Source organism: Schistocerca piceifrons, chromosome 4 (assembly GCF_021461385.2).
Source record: "Schistocerca piceifrons isolate TAMUIC-IGC-003096 chromosome 4, iqSchPice1.1, whole genome shotgun sequence".
Classification (NCBI taxonomy): domain Eukaryota; kingdom Metazoa; phylum Arthropoda; class Insecta; order Orthoptera; family Acrididae; genus Schistocerca; species Schistocerca piceifrons.
Window position 1 is genome coordinate 2,542,017 of NC_060141.1, and position 23,177 is coordinate 2,565,193.

The 23,177-nt window shown below is 43.2% G+C and overlaps 1 protein-coding gene across 1 annotated transcript in view; it reads right to left on the reverse strand.

The window, feature by feature from the left end:
* Positions 1-23,177, reverse strand: part of LOC124794840 (cytochrome P450 9e2-like) — a 65,916-nt gene that overhangs the window by 40,872 nt on the left and 1,867 nt on the right. The window contains exon 2 of the mRNA XM_047258505.1: positions 21,174-21,311. Within this exon, the coding sequence (XP_047114461.1) occupies positions 21,174-21,311 (138 nt within the window). The remainder of the gene's footprint in view (positions 1-21,173; positions 21,312-23,177) is intronic.

Sequence of the window (23,177 nt, forward strand, 5' to 3'; positions counted from 1 at the left end):
AATTATTGGGCTCCTTCCTATTTATCTTTGCCCCTTACGTTACTGTCTGAACGACTTAGTTGAAACACTCGCTGTCAACAAAATAAAATCCTGTCTGTAACACTACACAACACTGCTATGTCCTCTAAACATTTTCTGTCCCAGGAACCCGAATTTCGAACAATCGTCCTCATAATATGAGAGAAGTGGAAATCTTTCAAGACAGCTAATGACCCACCATGTATCACAATAGCTATCTCTTCTCGCAGCTCAATCAGCGCTCCCATCCCCACCACTTTTCTCTCTGCTAGTCTACTGAGTTCTCTACTGAGATTCTCTTACTTCCTAATAGTCATTGTCACTATCATTACAGTCATCCCCTCTTTCATCATCTCTTTCACTTCTTCTAATACTAAACAAGGTTTCAAAAGTGCTAAAAAAAGCAGCATCACTCTTAATGCCTACATTTTATCATAATAATAATATTACTGTTGCTAATTATTATTATTTTTTCAGATTAGATTAGATCAGATTTACTTTCATTCCAATTGATCCATAGTGAGGAGGTCCTCCAGGATGTAGAACATGTCAGAAAAACAACGATACATGACAAATATTTACAACTCAAATAAATAAGCTGATGTACCATTCCACAGGTCCCAAGCGGAATGATCGTCATTTTTAATGAACACTATATGAAAGAATCATTTTATAAATACTAAAGCACTGAATTTAAAATAAAAAAGTTTTATTTATTTATTTATAAGGTAATAAACGTGTAATACAACTACTATAATACTTATTTACAATGAACATATTACTGCACTGAAATGGTGCTGAAATTAGATTTTACTTACACACACACACACACACACACATACATACACACTTATTTACAATGAACACAGTACTGCACTGAAATTGTGCAGAAGTTATGTTGTACTTATATACATACACACACAAATCAGTTGGTTCTACTGAGAAATTCATCAATGGAGTAGAAGGAGATGGCCACCAGTAAATCCTTTAGGCTTCTCTTAAACTGAATTTCGTTGGTTGTTAAGCTTTATATGGCTGCTGGCAAGTTACTGAAAATGTGCGTTCCTGAATAATACACACCTTTTTGTACAAAACTAAGTGACTTTAAATCCTTGTAAATATTATTCTTATGTCTAGTATTGATTTCATGAATCGAGCTGTTGGTTTGAAAAAGTGATATATTTTTAATAACAAATTTCATTAAAGAATAAATATATTGGGAAGCAGTAGTTAGTATCCCTAGTCCCCTAAACAGGCTTCTGCAGGGTGTTCTTGAGTTCACACCACATATAACTCTTACTGCACGTTTTTGTGTCTGGAAAACTTTAGCTTGGCTTGATGAATTACCCCAAAAAATAGTCCCATATGACATTATGGAATGAAAGTAAGCATAGTATGCCAGCTTTTTCTTTTTTATAGCCCCCATGTCTGACACAATTCGCATTTCAAATAGAGAATTGTTAAGATGCTGCAGCAGTTCTGGGGTGTGCTCCTCCCAGTTGAATTTATTATCAAGCTGTAATCCCAAGAATTTAACACTGTGTTCTTCTTCTATCTGCTTGTCATCATATGTTAGGCATATACTTGTGAGACACCCCTTACAAGTTCTGAACTGCATGTAGTGTGTTTTTTCAAAGTTTAGTGACACAGAATTGGCTAGGAACCAGTGATTAATGTCCATAAATATTTTATTACCTGATCTTTCTAAGACTACACTTGATTTGCTACTTATTTCAATGTTTGTATCATCGGCAAACAAAACGAACTTGGCATCTGGTAACGTTACTGGTGAAAGGTCTTTGATATAAACAAGAATAAATAAGGGCCCTAAAATGGAACGTTGTGGGACCCCACATGTAATTAGTACCCAGTTGGATGATGCCAGATAGCTTGATACATGTCTCTTTCCTAATAAGACCCTTTGCTTCCTGTCAGAGGTATAAGATTTGAACCCTTTTGCAGCATTTCCTGTTACACTATAACATTCTAATTTACTTAAAATGATATTGTGATCTGCACAGGCAAATGCCTTTAACAGATCACAAAATATACCAGTTGCCTGCAATTTTTTATCTAATGAATTAATCAGATTTTCACTGTAAGTGTAGATAGCCTTCTCAATATCAGGACCCTTTAGAAATCCGAACTGTGACTTTGACAATATGTTATTTGAGATAAGATGGTTATAATGCGGATTGTACATTACTTTTTCTAAAATTTTTGAGAATGCTGGCAAAAGTGAAATTGGACGGAAATTTGATGCCATTTCTTTATCTCCCTTCTTAAGCAGTGGCTTAACATCATCATATTTTAACCATTCAGTAAATATTCTACTGATTAACGACTGGTAACACAGATAGCTTAATATGTTACTTAACTCAGAATTACAATCTTTAATTAACTTTGTTGATATTTCATCATACCCACTAGATGTTTTTGATTTTAAAGATTTTATGATGCCCATTATTTCTGCCGGGGTAGTGAGGGTCAAATTCATATTATGGAAGTTACTTGAAATGTCTGGTCTGAGGTATTCCATAGCAGCATCTACAGAATCTGACAACTCCATCTTTTCAGTAACAGTTATGAAATGTTTGTTAAAAAGTTCTGGAACACTACACACATCTGTCTCCAATGTATCATTTACTCTTAATGCTATTTGTCCCTCTTCACGTCCGGTTTTCCTCCTTCACTATATCCCATATTGTCTTTATTTTATTATCTGATATGTCTATCTTTTCCTTGTAATATATTTGCTTTGATGTCCGTATTACAGTCTTTAATATTTTCGAGTATTTCTTGTAATGTGCTATAGCATCAACTTCGGAACTGTTTCGGATTGACAGATAAAGTTTTCTTTTTGTTTTAAAAGATACCTGTATTCCTTCAGTAATTCATGGCTTCTTTGTAGTCTTTCTTCTAACCTTGGTAAATTTTTGGAGAAAACAGTGTTCGAATAAGGTAAGTAATTTATTAGCAAATGTGTTATATTTTGCATTCATGCCATGAGCACTGTAAACATCAGTGCAGTCAATGTCTCTGAGGAGTGTCCTAAAATAATCAATTTTTGGTTTATTGATTACCCTCCTAAGCTCAGATTTAACAGATTTTATATCCTGTTCAGTGTTAACATTTAACAGAAGGAACTGCATGTCATGATCTGAGAGGCCATTAACTATTGGTTCTGTAATATAATTTTGTTCACTGGATTTTTCTATAAAGATATTATCAATGGCTGTTTGTGAGCAATTGGCTACCCTAATGGAGAACTTTACAGTGGGAATTAAGTTGAATGATAGTGTTACTAACTCAAATAAGTTCTTATTGGGAGAGTCTTTAAGGAAATCTACACTGAAATCACCAGCGACCACTATTTCTTCTTTTTTGGTTGTTAAGTGGGCCAGTACAGCTTCAAGGTAGTTTACAAACAGACTAAAGTTACATGCAGGTGCTCGATATACACTTAATATTATGAAGGATTTTTTGTGAAATTCTACTTCTGTTGCTCCTGCTTCCATATGCTGTTCTAGGCAAAATTTATGAATGTCTATGTTCTTAAATTTATTACACTTCCTGATGAACGTGGCAACTCCTCCTTTCTCCATTTCTGATCTACAAAAGTAAGATGCTAACCTAAACACTGTAACACTTAAAAGTTGTATACTAGTGGTCACATGATGTTCAGAGAGGCAGATTATGTCAACTGGGTTTGAACACTCATAATTCATCTATGCAGACAATTAATTAATTAATTTTATTTCTCAGTCCTCGAATATTTTGATGCAATAAAGATAGCTGACATTTCACATTGACTGGGGTAAATTTGGGTAGAGTTAAAAATCTGATGACTGTTGAAAATTCTTAACCAATGGCTATTTATGCTGATGTAATAAGCTATAATTATGTTTTTTCGTTTCTTTCTCAAACTGAAGGTTTGTCTCAGTCCTAACCTCTCTTAAAATTTGGTTTCTTTCTGTCCTCACTACCCTAAAAAAGGGTCTTTTCTGAACCCTATAACCGCTGGTATTTTATCACTCGCGACAGTCATAATGCAAATTATTATTGTTGTGACTGTTGTGTAACGTTTCCTGATGTGTTGTCCCTGGTCAGCGGTAAGTGACGACTTCAAGGCCTCAATCTAGTCAGGCTAAACAAACAGTGACTAAATAAATAAATAAATAAAACAACATAAACATCATTCCAGCAAAAGCAATGTTTATTTATCTATATAATCTCTGCGGAATATGTTTGAACCAATATCGTTTTGCTAATGGTGTTGTACTGATTGCATTTAGCGCAGACAAATTTCGACAACGAATGGAAGAGCGAAAAGGAAAGTAAGCTTTGAAGGCGGTCTGAATGTCAGTTTAAGTAAATTAATGTGTAAGCAACGCATCGAAAAAAGAATCGTATAGGAAACGAAGTCATAATACTAGTTGATGACAACGACAGATAGGTAAGGAACAGAAAGAAACAGAATAGTAAAAACCAAATAGAGTTTTAAGATTCCTATGTGTATTACCATGGAATTGTAGCATTGAGATTGGACGTTTAATGTGAAAAGCATACGAAAATCGAAGACTGACAAATTGAGCAATGGAGATATTATTGTTAAGATTTACCAGGAGATACATGAAAACAAATATGTGATCCAGGGAAAAGACAGGAGCTTATAAAGGTCTCTACCACTACAATTAATTTGTGGTGCAATGTTACAGACTATGTCTCACTCTGGATTCCTACTTGACAGTCTTTCTGGAGCATATAATTCTCGCGTAGTTCAGTCAGCGGGAAACGAGCGTTCTTAGCGAAATAGAAATACGGAGGATTAATGTTAGAAAGGCGCTTTCATTCCTCGTATTTGAAGAAGTAAGCGAAGATAAGAGTTCGACGAATCATCGAAAGCAGGGTTATTAGAGATGGAACACAAGCTCAGATTACGAAAGGATCTCGAGGAATTCGTCTGGCCGCTTTTTCAAAGGAACCATCCCACCAATTACTTCGAACGATTTACGGCGATCATAGGAAACCAAAATCTGGATTGCCGGACGCGTATGTGGACCTTCGTCCTCCCGAGTCCAGGTCCAGTGTCGTAACCACTGCACCACCTTGCTCGATCCCTTTTTTTAAAAAACAAAAACACTAGTTACAAGTTCTGTTTGTGGCAAAACTTTAGCTTTTGGCTGGAAGCGGTTATGCAGTACCGTGATATACTGCAATGCCTTGAATAAAGAGCCAAGTCCGTTGTAGCCCAGCAAAAGGCGAAAACCAGACATTGTCCGAGTCCGCAGCGTAGGTCGCAACAAATGGGTAACCGGCGCGTACGTTATAAGCGTGTAGACTGAATACGACAGTCGTTTGTTGTCGCAGACAGGCAAGTAGGTATGCTTCTTTCAGTCGGGACAGTAAATCCAAAACGAGCTTATCGTAATATAAACTCTGGGGCTTAGCCAACTGTAGTCTTTATAAGCGATACACGATATCGTCATGCGTGCACTCTTATCTCAGGTTAACTGAGCTCGGTTGGCGCTGCTTACCGATGGAGTAGAGCCAATGGCAGCATGCAGTGCTCATGGTTGTCGTTAAGCCACTCGTGTTGGCGAATAAGTGGATTCTGGGGAAATCGGGTCTTAGTGTAGACTCATCTCGCCGCGTGTTGGCATCTAACAAGGGCACAGGGTTCGCCAGCCAACTCTAGCAGGTTGTTGTTGTTGTGGTCTTCAGTCCTGAGACTGGTTTGATGCAGCTCTCCATGCTACTCTATCCTGTGCAAGCTTCTTCATCTCCCAGTACCTACTGCAACCTACATCCTTCTGAATCTCCTTAGTGTATTCATCTCTTGGTCTCCCCCTACGATTTTTACCCTCCACGCTGCCCTCCAATACTAAATTGGTGATCCCTTGATGCCTCAGAACATGTCCTACCAACCGATCCCTTCTTCTGGTCAAGTTGTGCCACAAACTTCTCTTCTCCCCAATCCTATTCAATACTTCCTCATTAGTTACGTGATCTACCCATCTAATCTTCAGCATTCTTCTGTAGCACCACATTTCGAAAGCTTCTATTCTCTTCTTGTCCAAACTATTTACCGTCCATGTTTCACTTCCATACATGGCTACACTCAATACAAATACTTTTCAGAAACGACTTCCTGACACTTAAATCTATACTCGATGTTAACAAATTTCTCTTCTTCAGAAACGCTTTCCTTCCCATTGCCAGTCTACATTTTATATCCTCTCTACTTCGACCATCATCAGTTATTTTGCTCCCCAAATAGCAAAACTCCTTTACTACTTTAAGTGTCTCATTTCCTAATCTAATACCCTCAACATCACCCGACTTAATTCGACTACATTCCATTATCCTCGTTTTGTTTTTGTTGATGTTCATCCTATATCCTCCCTTCAAGACACCAACCATTCTGTTCAACTGCTCTTCCAAGTCCTTTGCTGTCTCTGACAGAATTACAATGTCATCGGTGAACCTCAACGTTTTTATTTCTTCTCCATGGATTTTAATACCTACTCCGAATTTTTCTTTTGTTTCCTTTACTGCTTGCTCAATATACAGATTGAATAACATCTGGGAGAGGCTACAACCCTGTCTCACTCCCTTCTTAACCACTGGTTCCCTTTCATGTCCCTCGACTCTTATAACTGCGATCTGGTTTCTGTACAAATTGTAAATAGCCTTTCGCTCCCAGTATTTTACCCCTGCCACCTTTAGAATTTGAAAGAGAGTATTCCAGTCAACATTGTCAAAAGCTTTCTTTAAGTCTACAAATGCTAGAAACGTAGGTTTGCCTTTTCTTAATCTTTCTCCCAAGATACGTCGTAAGGTCAGTATTGCCTCACGTGTTCCAGTATTTCTACGGAATCCAAACTGATCTTCCCCGAGGTCGCCTTGTACTAGTTTTTCCATTCGTCTGTAAAGAATTCGCGTTAGTATTTTGTAGCTGTGGCTTATTAAACTGATGGTTCGGTAATTTTCACATCTGTCAACACCTGCTTTCTTTGGGATTGGAATTATTATATTCTTCTTGAAGTCTGAGGGTATTTCGCCTGTTTCATACATCTTGCTCACCAGATGGTAGAGTTTTGTCAGGACTGGCTCTCTCAAGGCCGTCAGTAGTTCCAATGGAATGTTGTCTACTCCGGGGGCCTTGTTTCGACTCAGGTCTTTCAGTGCTCTGTCAAACACTCTAGCAGGTAGTGTGCCGGAAAGTCGTAGGGAATATGGAATATGTGCCGTCCGTCGAAGCCTTCTGCAAGGTTTGGTTTGAACTTCTCTGGTGGAATCGCTGGTTGTGTAGAATCTCTTTGCCAGAGAGGCTTGTGGTGCATGTGTGGTCGGCGGGGCGGCGAGTGGCGGGCAGCGGAAAGTCCTGAGTCGGCAGCGGCACCGGGAAGGTGGCGAGCTGTGTCCTGTATAGAGAGCAGCCAGAAGACGGCCTGGCCGCACCTGCAGTGATGGCGAGGTCCATTTGTAGTTGGGAACCGTTGTTTACGAAGCCGTAATTTGCAAAGGGGCCCCCCTTTTGCATGCAAGAGCGTTTCGGTCGCACAATCCCGTTGTTGCCCGAAAGAGATCGGCGGGTAAAGCAACGGTTGGAGGTCTGTACAGCCCTCACTATACTGTCACTGCGCCCAGATTGCATCGACACACGAGTACTGGATAACTCCACATGAAGCTGAGCAACCTAATTATCGACTACTTGTCCATCTGTGTGTTTTAGTTGTTCATCTTGTGGAGCGCTATTACTTCCACTATTTCGTGACTTGTCATTTGTTTGGTTTTACTACTCATGTTACAAAGCTGTCGTTGAGTCTGCCCTGGTGGGGCCCATTATTTGTATCCAGACGTGGGCCAGTAGTAACTGATTTCTGCTTCAGGTCTTACCACGCCAATTCTGTTATGTGTGTAATCTATTGCCAGGAAGTGCGAGAAAGACTGACGTGTTAAATGAAACAAGATGGCAAGATTACGGCTCTCTGAACCCACTGAGGCAGCAGCGGATGAATTCTAATGCTGCAGATTTGTTCTTGACTTAAGTAATTACCTTCTGCAATTGAACTATCCACGCGTCTTAATTTGGTGTTCATCTGAAGAAGTTTGCACCTAAACTAGTTGGAAATGCTTTGGTAGTCATATACAGTAAATGAGCAAATTTTAAACTGAAGCACGAGAAAAACTGGCGTGATAAAACTTGTGATAACGTGGTCCCACTGTAGTTTATTACTTATTTCAAGTGCTTTATTAGATGTATTTACCTTAAAACTGTTTTTAGGTTTGAATTGATGATAGTCTGTTATTATAAATTTGTTTAACGGTTACTACATGCATTTTCGAAATAGCGTCAGGCATTATAAACGTTTTATCACAAACAGTTACTGAGCTTGAGTTGAAACATTTAACTGATGTTATAACTGCTTTGGGCTCAAATTTGGCACTACTGTATCACCAGTATATTACCCTTGATGTTGGATCAGTGTAAATATTATTAATTAAGAGTAAGCCTTGTAATAGGGATCCTTTAAAAAAAAATAAAGGGTGAGCCAATGTTTTTTACACTCCTGGAAATGGAAAAAAGAACACATTGACGCCGGTGTGTCAGACCCACCATACTTGCTCCGGACACTGCGAGAGGGCTGTACAAGCAATGATCACACGCACGGCACAGCGGACACACCAGGAACCGCGGTGTTGGCCGTAGAATGGCGCTAGCTGCGCAGCATTTGTGCACCGCCGCCGTCAGTGTCAGCCAGTTTGCCGTGGCATACGGAGCTCCATCGCAGTCTTTAACACTGGTAGCATGCCACGACAGCGTGGACGTGAACCGTATGTGCAGTTGACGGACTTTGAGCGAGGGCGTATAGTGGGCATGCGGGAGGCCGGGTGGACGTACCGCCGAATTGCTCAACACGTGGGGCGTGAGGTCTCCACAGTACATCGATGTTGTCGCCAGTGGTCGGCGGAAGGTGCACGTGCCCGTCGACCTGGGACCGGACCGCAGCGACGCACGGATGCACGCCAAGACCGTAGGATCCTACGCAGTGCCGTAGGGGACCGCACCGCCACTTCCAAGCAAATTAGGGACACTGTTGCTCCTGGGGTATCGGCGAGGACCATTCGCAACCGTCTCCATGAAGCTGGGCTACGGTCCCGCACACCGTTAGGCCGTCTTCCGCTCACGCCCCAACATCGTGCAGCCCGCCTCCAGTGGTGTCGCGACTGGCTTGAATTGAGGGACGAATGGAGACGTGTCGTCTTCAGCGATGAGAGTCGCTTCTGCCTCGGTGCCAATGATGGTCGTATGCGTGTTTGGCGCCGTGCAGGTGAGCGCCACAATCAGGACTGCATACGACCGAGGCACACAGGGCCAACACCCGGCATCATGGTGTGGGGAGCGATCTCCTACACTGGCCGTACACCACTGGTGATCGTCGAGGGGACACTGAATAGTGCACGGTACATCCAAACCGTCATCGAACCCATCGTTCTACCATTCCTAGACCGGCAAGGGAACTTGCTGTTCCAACAGGACAATGCACGTCCGCATGTATCCCGTGCCACCCAACGTGCTCTAGAAGGTGTAAGTCAACTACCCTGGCCAGCAAGATCTCCGGATCTGTCCCCCATTGAGCATGTTTGGGACTGGATGAAGCGTCGTCTCACGCGGCCTGCACGTCCAGCACGAACGCTGGTCCAACTGAGGCGCCAGGTGGAAATGGCATGGCAAGCCGTTCCACAGGACTCCATCCAGCGTCTCTACGATCGTCTCCATGGGAGAATAGCAGCCTGCATTGCTGCGAGAGGTGGATATACACTGTACTAGTGCCGACATTGTGCATGCTCTGTTGCCTGTGTCTATGTGCCTGTGGTTCTGTCAGTGTGATCATGTGAAGTATCTGACCCCAGGAATGTGTCAATAAAGTTTCCCCTTCCTGGGACAATGAATTCACGGTGTTCTTATTTCAATTTCCAGGAGTGTAATAACTGTTGGGTAAGAATTGTTCGTTAATAAATTTGTTTAAAAGGATGTCTGAATTCATGTTAGCCCGACACCTTACCGCTCCTTAATAGCTCCTCCCATACCAGAATACTTGGCGCAGGATTTTGTTCCGGATGTGAGGTAACGGGCAAGTGTGGCGCCCTGAAAGTATTCCGAGTTGGGAGTTGGCGTGGCCGCACGGGCCGCTCGGCCAGCCAGAGCTAGTCAGCAGCCACGTGGTGGCGAACGTTAGCCGGGGCAACAGGGGTAGGCAGCCCCAGCGCGTGGTGCAGGCCGAGCACGTGGCTGGGAGTTCCACGGTGACGCTGCGTCGATGGAGGAGACTTGTATGCCGGGAGTGCTAAGGATGGCGGGCTTTGTGGAACTTTAATGGCAGACATTTCACAGTTCGTGTAGATATTAATAGTAGCCAGATGAATCATGATACCTCAAAAAGAAACATGTACATTACCATTATCTGCACGATTATTCTGATGGTGTAATCAGATTTTCGATATCTTTATTAGTTTAAAGTTTAGTATCTGACGATAAATTATACAAGTAACACCGAGCAACGAATTTCCAAAATCTAAACAGCTCATCCGATTTTATCGATGGACATGTCTTTAGAAAGCTATTAGTGTAAACATAAATTGGTATAAATTACAGGCATGTAACTTGAACAGTACATGAGTTATTGGAGGTCAAAGTGGCCGATTACTATCAATTGTGTCAGGCCATAAGTACTCCACAGTTACACGAAAAAACGGTGCTTATAAATATATTTATTCATCTGTGTCTTTGTTTATATCCTATATATACTATTCATGAAGAAATTGGTTAAATATTTACTGTGTTTTAGAAAGCAGAGAGACATTAAGCTAGTGGCCTACCTTTCCTTTCTATTCCTTTAATATATGTTTCTTTGAATTTTTTCTTTATTTAATAATGTGTGTTAGAGCATGTTTATGATCCAGCCATAGGAATATTTATTTAATTTCAAGTTATTTAAATGTAAGTCCGGTATTTCGAATGTGTTTGTGAGTGTGCGTGGGCTGGGAGACAGGGCGGGAGCGCTCTAGCCAGTGACAGCGATCGTTCCAAAAAGGACACGTGGAGAGACTGTATGGAAGTGGGGGAGTAGGATGGTTTCTGCAGAGGAGACGTAGTATGTGTTTAGAAGTGAATATCTCACGAGCTATGTTGTTGTTCATAACTAATTACGTAAAGTCGGAATCTATTGTTTCCCTGTAATTCAACTTATATTTTAAATAAGTGCTGGACCATCGACACCAATAAGTGTTTTGCAGTAATAAACGGCATTCTAAAAGGTACTTCTGCTATAGTACTCATCATGTAAAGTCGTCAAGATAGTACATGCAGATTTTATTTAATTGCAGTCTTTCATTTATAAATTACTATGTTTCATTAGAAATTCGCAATTGCCGAGTGATAGGAACCTTCGACCGATTCATGTGTATATTCATATTGTATACTGCAGACTCAGCACTATTTGCCTCATAATGTCCAACTACATATCCTAGCCACAAGACAACGAAACCAGCCAAAACTTTTAATATTTCAGCTCTGAGTCACAGGGTACGTAGTTGGAGGACCATCACTTCATTTCGTTTTTATTTTAGAAAGCCTGGACGGATAATTTGTAGTGGCTTGATGTGGCTAGGAGCTGCATTCCCTCACACTTCACTGGCGTAGTTCATTACTGACCCGCTGCGTCCTTTGCTTGTCCACGTGACTGATTTACTCCTGCCTTGTGAAATCCTGCTCTAAAAAGATCACTAGGTACTACAAGAAGTTGGTCCGTTCATTCGGATGTCCAAAGAGCACTACATTGGTGACCGCTGGCAGACAACACTTGGTGAGGAGCATGGTTCGGTTTTTGGCGACACTGAAACTGACCCTCCGGTTCCCAGCTCATTCTTCAACATGGTGGAAAGTATATTGCAGTTGGATACGCACAACAATCGGCCACCAGCTGTGTGTGGGAGTATATCGTCAGTGTACGTAGCTTTCATGACTCTCAGTGAATCTGGGAAGTTTGTTGTGTAAGCTACTCACGTCACCGCACCCAAAAACGGAGCTCTGTAGTACCCCAGTCTTAATGTCCCATTCGGTAGATATCATTTCTCCATTAAGAATGATGAAGGTACAGTGCTCAAGATAACTGTGGACGAGTTGGACAAACACTGGCGAGAAGCCTATACAGCAGGTCACGGTGCCAGACGCTGTCAGACGCCTTTGGCACGTCCAGAAACACTTTATTTTTAAAAGCTAGAGTAGCCTCCTCAATTACGGATAACATCTACTGAGTAGTTGAGTGCTGCTGGCGGCAGCCAAATTGCTCATTAGGTAATACGCCGCCTTGCTCCATATGCAGGGTGTCTTGCAAGGGAGATATGCTGCCACCATAAGTGCGTGTTTCCAGGCTTGAGGGTAATTCTTCTGGGTGAAGATGACATAGAACAACTTCATGACGTAGGTAATCGCCGCCGCTGAATGTAAATTGAGAGCTCGGTCCGCGATGTTATCATTCCCAACATGGAAGACGTCGCAGATGACCTCCCTTTCAGTGGCTGGCCCAGTAGCGTCTTCGGAAAAGTCATTGACAAAGAAGATTTGAAACCTGTCTTCAACAAGCTGCACGTGCGGAAGGTCGATTGATCGCTCAAGAGGCTGAAAATGACTTTAGAGAACATCAGCCAGTGCTATGGCTTGGGCACACGGCATATTTGCCCTGCGGTGTACCTAAAGGAGGAAGTCGAGGACGTTACTTGGTGAAGCGACAATCCATCTCCCTAGGCTGGGCATTGGGTTTCATCATGCCCTATTTGTCCTCCTAACGCTCGCTGCGAAGCTTTATTGGGGCGGCTTTCACTTGTCGATGCAGGAGACTGAACCGACTCTTGGCGGCCAGGTATCTGGCTAGGTGCCTCTTCCGACTGAGCCTGTTACGTTCACGTGTGACTCGTGGTATCTCCGGAAGCAGCAGTCGTGGAGCGCGCCCAGTACAACGTGGAGTCGGTGTTGCTGTCTGCACCGCCACAGAGACCACTTGTTAGAAGAGCGGTGCAGCATCATCGACACTGACTTCGGCTTATAGCTGGGTATGCTCGAGGCGACGTGCAACACTCTGTTGATATAGGTGCCAATCTGGATTTGTCATACTAAAGTCCGGTCGTGCTGCAATTGACGCAATTACTAGGCGGAAGGAAACTAGCCGGTGATCGGAGAGTATATATGACGTGCAGAGCAACGAACCACTTTCATCTTTCAGCTATCCCAATCTTGATGACGTCAGGAAGACCTCTCGAGTTCGGATATACTATCAGCTCTGCTGGTCCACAGACTCCTCTCCGAATTCCTTCCATGGCTCGGAGGAGGCGTCGGCCTCTGATATTCGCGATGCGCGAGTTCCACGTTCGACTCTTCGCCCTAACACCGCCAGTTACAAACAGATTTCCTTGTGACTGCAGCATCGCCGTCGCACCTTCAACGCAGTTATGTCCCTTGGTGGCCGACGGACTGCTGTAAAGGTGACAACTCCTTGGAAAATTTCCACCGACATAGCAGTAGTGCCTGTGTTGGTGAGTCCTGGAGTGGGGATTTCGTAATTGTGAACAGAGGTGTTGATATACAGGGTGGGGCGGTTAAAACTGTTTTGGAAAATATATGGGAAACCACTCATCGGACTACAAAAAGGGTTGTAAAAACTGTTGTTCATCTAGAGGGGGGATGTCCAATGACACTACACTCTACCACTCCCCCTTCCTTCCCACCGTACACCTGGGGGGGGGGGGATGGAAGGGTAATCGACTTTGAACTCTGCAATAGGAAGCCCCAATTTTTATTGCGGATTCTGATTATCCGAAAAAATACATAACTTTTGTATTCAACAATTTCATCGTTGCGAAATGTTGGCACTGCATCTCACAAATTTTCATGTTTTACTGAAGCAAATGTTCGAAATGGTGCTCTTTTGCTGCAATACACACTGCACCCCTATTTCTGAAAAAGAATTCCTTCGTTTTTAACTGTCTCTTCGCTAATGTTTGCACATTCAGTGATAATTCGCTGCCTCATATTTGTAGGGGTTGTTGGTACGTACACTTAAAATTTCTGTTTTAGCGTGTAAGTACGCTGTTTAGGTTTTTATATTGGTAACGCCACGTAGCGTTCTACAGGGCTATTACAAATGATTGAAGCGATTTCATAAATTCACTGTAGCTCCATTCATTGACATATGGTCACGACACACTACAGATACGTAGAAAAACTCATAAAGTTTTGTTCGGCTGAAGCCGCACTTCAGGTTTCTGCCGCCAGAGCGCTCGAGAGCACAATGAGACAAGATGGCGACTGGAGCCGAGAAAGCGTATGTCGTGCTTGAAATGCACTCACATCAGTCAGTCATAACAGTGCAACGACACTTCAGGACGAAGTTCAACAAAGATCCACCAACTGCTAACTCCATTCGGCGATGGTATGCGCAGTTTAAAGCTTCTGGATGCCACTGTGAGGGGAAATCAACGGGTCGGCCTGCAGTGAGCGATGAAACGGTTGAACGCGTGCGGGCAAGTTTCACGCGTAGTGAACAGACACAATGTGCGAATCTGGGCGGTAGAGAATCCTCACGCATTCGTGCAGCAAATTCGCAATTCACCAAAAGCTAACGTGTTTTATGCAATCTCACTGTTTAAAGTTTACGGCCCCATTTTCTTCTGCGAAAAAAACGTTACAGGACTCGTGTATCTGGACATGCTGGAAAATTGACTCATGCCAGAACTGGAGACCGACAGTGCCGACTTCATCTTTCAACAGGATGGTGCTCCACCGCACTTCCATCATGGTGTTCGGCATTTCTTAAACAGGAATTTGGAAAACCAATGGATCGGTCATGGTGGAGATCGTGATCAGCAATTCATGTCATGGGCTCCACGCTCTCCCGACTTAACCCCATGCGATTTCTTTCTGTGGGGTCATGTGAAAGATTCAGTGTTTAAACCTCCTCTACCAAGAAACGTGCCAGAACTGCGAGCTCGCATCAACGATGCTTTCGAACTCATTGATGGGGACATGCTGCGCCGAATGTGGGAGGAACTTGATTATAGGCTTGATGTCTGCCGAATCACTAAAGGGGCACATATCGAACATTTGTGAATGCCTAAAAAAACTTTTTGAGTTTTTGTATGTGTGTGCAAAGCATTGTGAAAATATCTCAAATAATAAAGTTATTGTACAGCTGTGAAATCGCTTCAATCATTTGTAATAACCCTGTATATGAAAATCACTGGCTGTGTTGTGTGCAGTCTGTGGCTGGTTGCCATTGTTGAATACTCGCTATTGTAGTGTTGGGCAGCTGGATGTGAACAGCGCGTAGCCTTGCGCAGTTGGAGGTGAGCCGCCAGCAGTGGTGGATGTGGGGGGAGAGATGGCGGAGATTTGAGAGCAGCCTACTTACAAGCGTTCTGCACACGTAAAAATCGGCAGGCGTCAAACCGGGTGAATGCGCAGGCCGCTCATGACGACATCCTTGTACAGTCAGTATACCGGGATACTGTAGATTCAGAACTTTACGAGGTATCCATGAATATTGCGCAGGACAGCCATTGTTTGAAACCATATATCCGTTCTTGTTTAATGTGGGACATCTTCCATGTACCTAAAGAGCCGCCGTACATTGGACCGTTCACATTAGCGTCTACGAAGTACGGGCCAATTATTCGGCTACCTAACACACCGCACCAAACACTGACACTCCAGGGCCGTTGAAGCTTGACTTGTCTTCACCACTGGGGATTCTCCACGGTCCAATAAATGCGTATTATGTCGATTCAGGTGACCACTATTCGTGAACGTTACTTGGTAAGAGAAAATTACCCGTGAATGAAAGTCATCATTGGCTGCTAGTTGCTCTAGTTGCTGTTGTATCCAATTGCAGAAGGCGCGCCATGTTCGGCTTGTTGCAACGACAAGTTATAAGGGGAGGCATTTGCGTTCATGTAGTACGTGCAGAACGCTTCGCGAAATTCGTACGAGCCATGCGATTTGCCGCGAACTGATGTGAGGATATGCAGTAGTTACACCTAAAACATCCACTGCGGAATTTCCGCTTTGCAGGCCGTGGTTGGATTCTTCGTGTGGGCTGAACACTTCCAGTTGCAGTAAACAGTTGGATAATTCTGTGAAATGTCGTTTCAGAAGAAACTTCCTTCTCAGGGAACACGTTCGCATACCATCGACGAGCTTCTCCAGCATGCCTATCTGACACAGATGATATCTACCCGCTGTCTCCAGACGTCAGCATCGCTGCACATGTAGCGAGAGATGTTTGCAGTACGAATGTCTGGAGTGAAGTGAATGGCACACCGCTTCCCGCCGCCGTTCGCGGTAAGGTGGCAGCCGCGGTCTGGAGAATGGAGCTGCATCCGTGCACCTGGAGGAGTCGCATCTACAGCCAGAGGCTGACCACCGGCTGCGACGCATAGTCGCCGGCCGTCCAGCACATACGATTGTCTAAATCGTACACACTGTATCGCAGACAATGGTTGACATATCTAACATTCCCCTATCACTTTTCAACGGTTTGTAATCCATTTTGATGTGTGTCGACTCCAGCGCCATACATCATGCAACGACAAAATTGTTCCACACAAAGGCTACGTAATTTTTCCCGGATAATCAGAATCCGCAATAAAAATAGCAGGTTTTTTTGTAGAAGCTTTCAAAGTTGACCGGCTCCATTAACGTGAGGGTGCGCTGAGGGGGACGAGTTTAGCGTCATTCGAAGCCCTTTTCGAGACGGAAAACTTATGTTTTCGCCTATTGACCATGCAAATGTTGTAAGGCGGCTTTAATTTCACACCTTACAGGCACTCATCTACATACTTAGTCGTGATTTACAACCGGAATTAGGTATTATTTGATAGGTTGTACATCGTATATGTGAATATTTAAAGGAGACTGACATTGTCACGTACACCCTGTAAGTAGCTGTTAACGCATATTGCATGAAAGGTGATGGAGTGCAAAACGGCGTAATGAACGATTGCCTATTCTAGCAGAGGTTGGAACGCCAGTGGAAACGAAACCCCAGGCGTAACTCAGGCGTTGGGTGGAAAAGCCCGCACAGGTGTGTCGGTCCAGCTTAATACAGGAAGTAGCCAAGATGGACGGTCGGCGCACCTGAGGGCTGGAGCACAATACAGTTTGTTTTTTGACTGTATAGCTTTTCTGTTAAATGACTTACACTGACCTCCTTCATGTCCAACTTTTGTTATATCTGATTACACAGTGGAAGCTGGCTTACTTACAGAGTTTAAAGTTATTTTATTTTATCTTCACTATCTAATAAGTACTAATGGCGTTTATGTAACACAGATTTTTCTGTTCTGACGATGTCTTCTCGGTATAACCAGGAACTAAAACTTATTTTTAGTGCGGAACCTTCACGCGCTTAACTTCTTAAACGGGTTCAGCACCTAGCTACGCTACAGGCACGCCTCCACGCAGCAGGTAGCTGGTGAACGCGTGCTGCGCCTCCAGCACGCCTCGGCTCTGCGGCGCCCACAGCCTGCTGTCGATGTCAGGACTGCAGTTCCCTTGCAGAGTTCGCCACAGCTTGCACGTACGCTAGCGCTCCCACCCTGTAGGTGTCTTCGACGCCGTTGATGACACGAGTCTGGTGGCTGATTTCTGTCACACGTACTATGTACGATGCGGAATTTGGTAGTTAATTGTTTGTCATTAATCGCACGTAACATATATCTTTAGCGATGTCACTCTGTTTTTTTGGTACTGTAGCACAGGCATGACGTGGCTCTTAAGCTTAACTGTTTTACAGCTGTTTTAACAAACCTGTTTTACTTCTACTGTACAGTCCTTGTACATTCGTTTTTAATATACTTGCTTTATATATGTATTTTTGGCTAATCCGTTGGAGGACACTGCCGTCCAATTCTTCTTCTTCTTCTTCTCTCTCTCTTTTCCTTTCTTTTTCTTTCTATTCTAAGTGGGACCAAACAGCTGAGGTCATTTGTACCTAGGCTTACACACTACTTAAACCAACGTATGCTAAAGACAAGACACACACCCATGCCCGAGTGACGACTCGAACCTCCGACGGGGAGAGCCGCGCGAACCGTGGCAAGGCGCCACAGCCCAGGCGGCTACCCCGCGCGGCGTCCGATTTTTATTTTGACATTGGTTGACTGATGGTTCGAGGCTATTTCGCTTCTGAAGATGACAGTTTAAACTGTCTAAGTCGGTCAAGTGAACCAAACAAAGGTTTTCTTGCGCAGCTGACGACTGATTTTTTATCTTTATTGGAATAAGAGAAGTAAAAGTCTCGATTTGAGAGCTGTTTGTCACGTACAGAAAATCGGGAGGATTTCTGATGGGGTAGATATAGTTACTTAAATTAATAAGAACTGAGTCAAACGCTTGACGATGTTGGAAATCTACTAGCTGAAGGCTGTAAAATGCACCCAAACACACAGTAAAACTTTGTAGACGTATGGCCAGCAGTTGGACAACCAGAAGGGATAAGTGATAAATTTGGACACGATGCTTTGGAAGAGGTGTACGGCTTTTGCTGTCTCGGATGTAGAACAAGTAAAGAAGGAAAAAGCAAAGATTGCATAAGACAAAACAGCTTTCTCTAATAAGAAAGAGCTACAATCATACACAAAATGTAAGACCCGAGACCAGAAAAACTTAAAGAAGAGCTGTGTTTTGTTACGGCAGCAACCAAAGGCAGGACCTCGCAGCCAGCCGAGGAGTATGTGGGCCACCCACCGACGTAAACCCCCGGCTCTCCACAACAACAGTGCTTGTACAGTAACCTTCAACATGGCGTTTTGTCATCACTGAGTGGCTGGATCACTATTCGCTGCAGCACAACGTGGCGTTTCCACAGCAGACTACATGGTGGCAACCTAGTACCTGTCATAACACGTGTAGATGGGGGCAGTATGTATGCTCTCAGGTCAGCGGTTGCACGATTCCAGCAAAGCTAGGCATTCGACTGGCACATTCTTTACGCCAGTCATCAGTTGAATGTTGGCTGAGCTGCTAGCTTAGCATTTCGGCCGCAGCTCTCGGCCTTCTGTGTGGAAGCACCCAATAACAAAAGGAGTTCATCGTTGAGTGAGCATTCTTGAGTCTTGTGTTCGCCACGGCACTGTCATCCTATATCACAGCTTCCTGCACATCCAGCTTCGGACTAGAAGTGGTGATCCTGCAACACTGCCGCTCCGCCCACTGTAACGATTTGGAACACAGCTCTGTGTGGCTGCAAAACATGGACAGTTGAGATGACATAAATGAAATGTTGAGGTCTGTGAAATGTGATGTCAGAGGTGCCTGTAGATTGAAGGGTTGACCGAGTAAGAATGAAGACGTCCTACGAAGAATCGACCAGAAAAAAAGTCTAATGAAGAACGGTATGAAACGAAGAGATACTGGGTACAAATTACATATCATTGCTGAAGAACAATAATTGAAAATAGGGGAACAATCACTGCTGCAGCTCTAGATATGAGTATACATGGCGAATCGTCGACGGTAGAAGATACACCAGTTACGCTGAACTGGATAACTGGCAAGCAATAGGAAACGGTAACCACGCCAAAGCAATTTTCAGGTTAATGAGCGAACGCCAACAGCGAATTCTGTGCATGGAGAGATGTCCAGTCCAGGAGGCACAGGCCACTGAACGATATTGTACCGATGAACATCGGCTCTCCACTGTCATAGACTTCCTCAATGGACTTTGCACGTACTACCAACACAACGACTTCTCGACTCTTCCCGTTTCACTTATCATGAAATTAGTGAAATAATGATTACGTAGAACGAGTGAAAGAGAGAGACAACAACATGAACCCTTCTTCAAAATAGCAGCACGGATTTCCTTCGGTTACTTTTGCCTGAGGTCCGTGTGCATATCTGTTTGTCTACGGGAAAACATTTAAATTTTTGGAATAGATGTACACCAGATCATGGGCTATCAGCGACGCACAACATCTTTTTTGTAGCGTCCCCCAGTCCCATCTATAATTAGCTGAGTGTGCCCCTGATATTCTTAGATACATATTTTCAATAGAATAGTTGTCTAGGCGTATCCGCGGTAACGCGTGCAGCTGTTCTTTGTATCTTCTACACGCCTCTCATTAGTCAGTACTGGTTAAGATTCCCATTCTGACGAACAGACCTCAACTATAGATCAGACGAGATTTTGGTAGGAGACTTAACTTCACTGATGAATTACAGTTCCCTGGAATTGTTTCACTGACTCTCTGTGTGATATCTGCTGCCGCAGAACTGCCGGTGATTGATCGGTAGTGCTGTAGTGAAAACAATCGGATCTTTCCCTCTGATTATGGATATTGTCGTAAACTGGCGTCACGTGAGCACTATTTAATAGTGTACCAATAACTGAACACCTATAGATACTTTTGCACTTTTAACGAACCTTTAATGATGCTTACTTATTGTAAATGTATAATAGTTGACCAGAGGTGGTTTACATTAATCATTAACTTCTTGTAGACAACTGTGGTGTTTTGCTAAGAGTGGCCACGATGCAGTAACATTACCGGTTACTTTCAGTTTCACAACCACAATGAATTTTTGATTCTACTCAGGCTGTAAGCTAGTTGGACTGACCAGATGCACAAATAAATTTTAATTTTTGAGGAATCATAGTTTTAACATTTAACTAGTATCGTTATTTCTTCTTTATGTATTTATTGAATAATAACGGTCGTATCACATAACCAGTTCGTTTCTATTTGAGTTTTTCTTCCAGCACCAAATCTGTGACCATATCCAAATACTGACTGACGATTATGTTGACGTGGTACCGGCTTACGCGCAAAACATTAACTCAGTTGCCTATTAGTTGTTTAGACCTAATTCAAATAACCTCTACACGAAAGCAAGTTTCATTACATTTCCATTACCCATTTTGGGAGAATAACATTCCTTTATTGTCATTAGCTTCCTTTCTCTCAGAATTAATATCAGTAGCAACAGAAAACACAAATGTTGCCAAAACACGAACAGGGCTTATGGTGGTTGAAGATGACAGAAACTATAGAGATAAATTTGACAAAATGTGGATGCTGCTACAGGTACTCACCTTCGACCTTGGCACATTCCTTTGTTATGTATTCGACCACCTGCTGCCCTATCTCTGCTATGAGCAGGAACATGTTTCTCATTTTCTTCGACGTGAATGCAGGACTTAGCGTCGCCCGCATGTCGTGCCATTCTTTTCCTGCAAGAATAAAACAGTGTGAACAATGTTCCCTTCCTGTCAAGCACCCCTCACTGCTTTATAAATCTGTGTACCCAATCTATTTGTTTGTTTAGTATGATTTATTAGTTCGTGTTATAAGTATGAATGCGAAAAAGTATACTTTACTCGTAACGGACAAGTATGTTCTTAAGGAAGGGAAAAGTGTGATTTTTAATTAGAAATTCAGGACCACGGACGTTTTGTTCATGAGATAACTGGTATGTTCGGGAATTTAGTGTTTAGCCCCAAAATAAAGGAGATCGGCTGGCTCTGAATGGTAAATGGCTATAAAATTCGTATTTGTGACATCCTTATACTGATGCGAACGTAGACTAAGTAAGTCATCCAAATTTAGGAGCACTAAACAAAAAAAAAATCAGCTCGGAGTTTTTCGACCAACCAGTTGTCACCGACAACGCTGTATCTTGCGTCTCTAAAAATATAAAAAAATTAGTTGTGCTGTTCTCGATGCAACTTAGCTACAAGAATGCTGTTAGAAAGCGAATCTGTGCTATGTTGTGATATAGTTTCGACTTCATTATTTTCTCATATTTTTCAGTCAACGTTAATTGATTAATTTCCTCTTAGCCAGTTATAATATTTGTAATTAAAGTATACACTCGTATTTGTGCAAAAAGTTACTTATACGTAAAAACTAAACTGCCTCAAACTAGGCGATACGCAACATTAAATTTACATTTACATCCACGTAGATACTCCGCAGGCCACCGTACGGTGCATGGCAGAGGGTAGCCGGTCATTATCTTTCTTGTTCCACTTGGAAATAGAACAAGGGGAAAGCGACTGTCTGTACGCCTCCATATGAGCCGTAATTTCTCGCATCTTAGCTTCTTGATCCTTACGCGCAATGTACGTTGGCGGCAGCAGAGTCCTTCCGCAGTAAGCTTCAAATGCCGGTTCTGTAAATTTCTGCAACTGTATATCTCGGAGAGAATGTCGACTTCCCTCCAGAGATTCCCATTAGAGTTCTCAGAGCATCTTCGAAACACTTGCTTGTTGTTCGAACCTACGGTAACAAACTTAGCAGCCCGGCTTTGAATTGCTTAGGTGTCTTTCTTTAGTCAGACCTGGTACGGATCCCAAACACTCTAGCAGTACTCAAGAACTGGTCGGACCAGCGTCCTATATGGTGTCTCTTTCACAGATGAACCACTCTTTCCTAAAATTCTCCCAATAAACCGAAGTCGACCATTCGCCCTCCCTACCACTGTTCCATTTCATATCGCTTTGCAAACTTACGCCCAGATAGTCAAACGACGTAAGTGTGACAAGCAGGCCACTACTAATGCTGTATCCGAACATTATGGATTTGTTTTTCTGTTCATCGGCATTAACTTACATTTGTCTACATTTAGAGGCAGATGCCATTTCACCACACCAACTACAAACTTTGTCTAAGTCGTCTTGTACCCTCGTAGAGTCACTCAACTTCGACGCGTTACCGTACACGACAGCATTATCAGCAAACAACCGCAGATTTCTGCCCACTCTATCCGCTAAATCATTTACGTATGCAGAGAGCAACAGCTGCGGTCCTGCCACACTCCCCTGGGGCACTCCCGACGATGCCGCTGTTTCTGATGAACACCCGCCGTCGACGACAGCAGACTGGGTTCTGAAACCCAAGAAGTCTTCTAGCCAGTCACACGTCTGTGGAAGTATTCCGTGTGCTCGTATCTTCGTTAAGAGCCTGACATGGGGCACCGTGTCAAATGCTTTCCGGAAATCTAGAAATGTGGAGTCTGTCTGTTGCCTTCCTCCAAAATTTGCAGTATATTATTGGAGAAGAAGGCAAGTTAGGTCTCGCACGAGCGGTACTTGCCA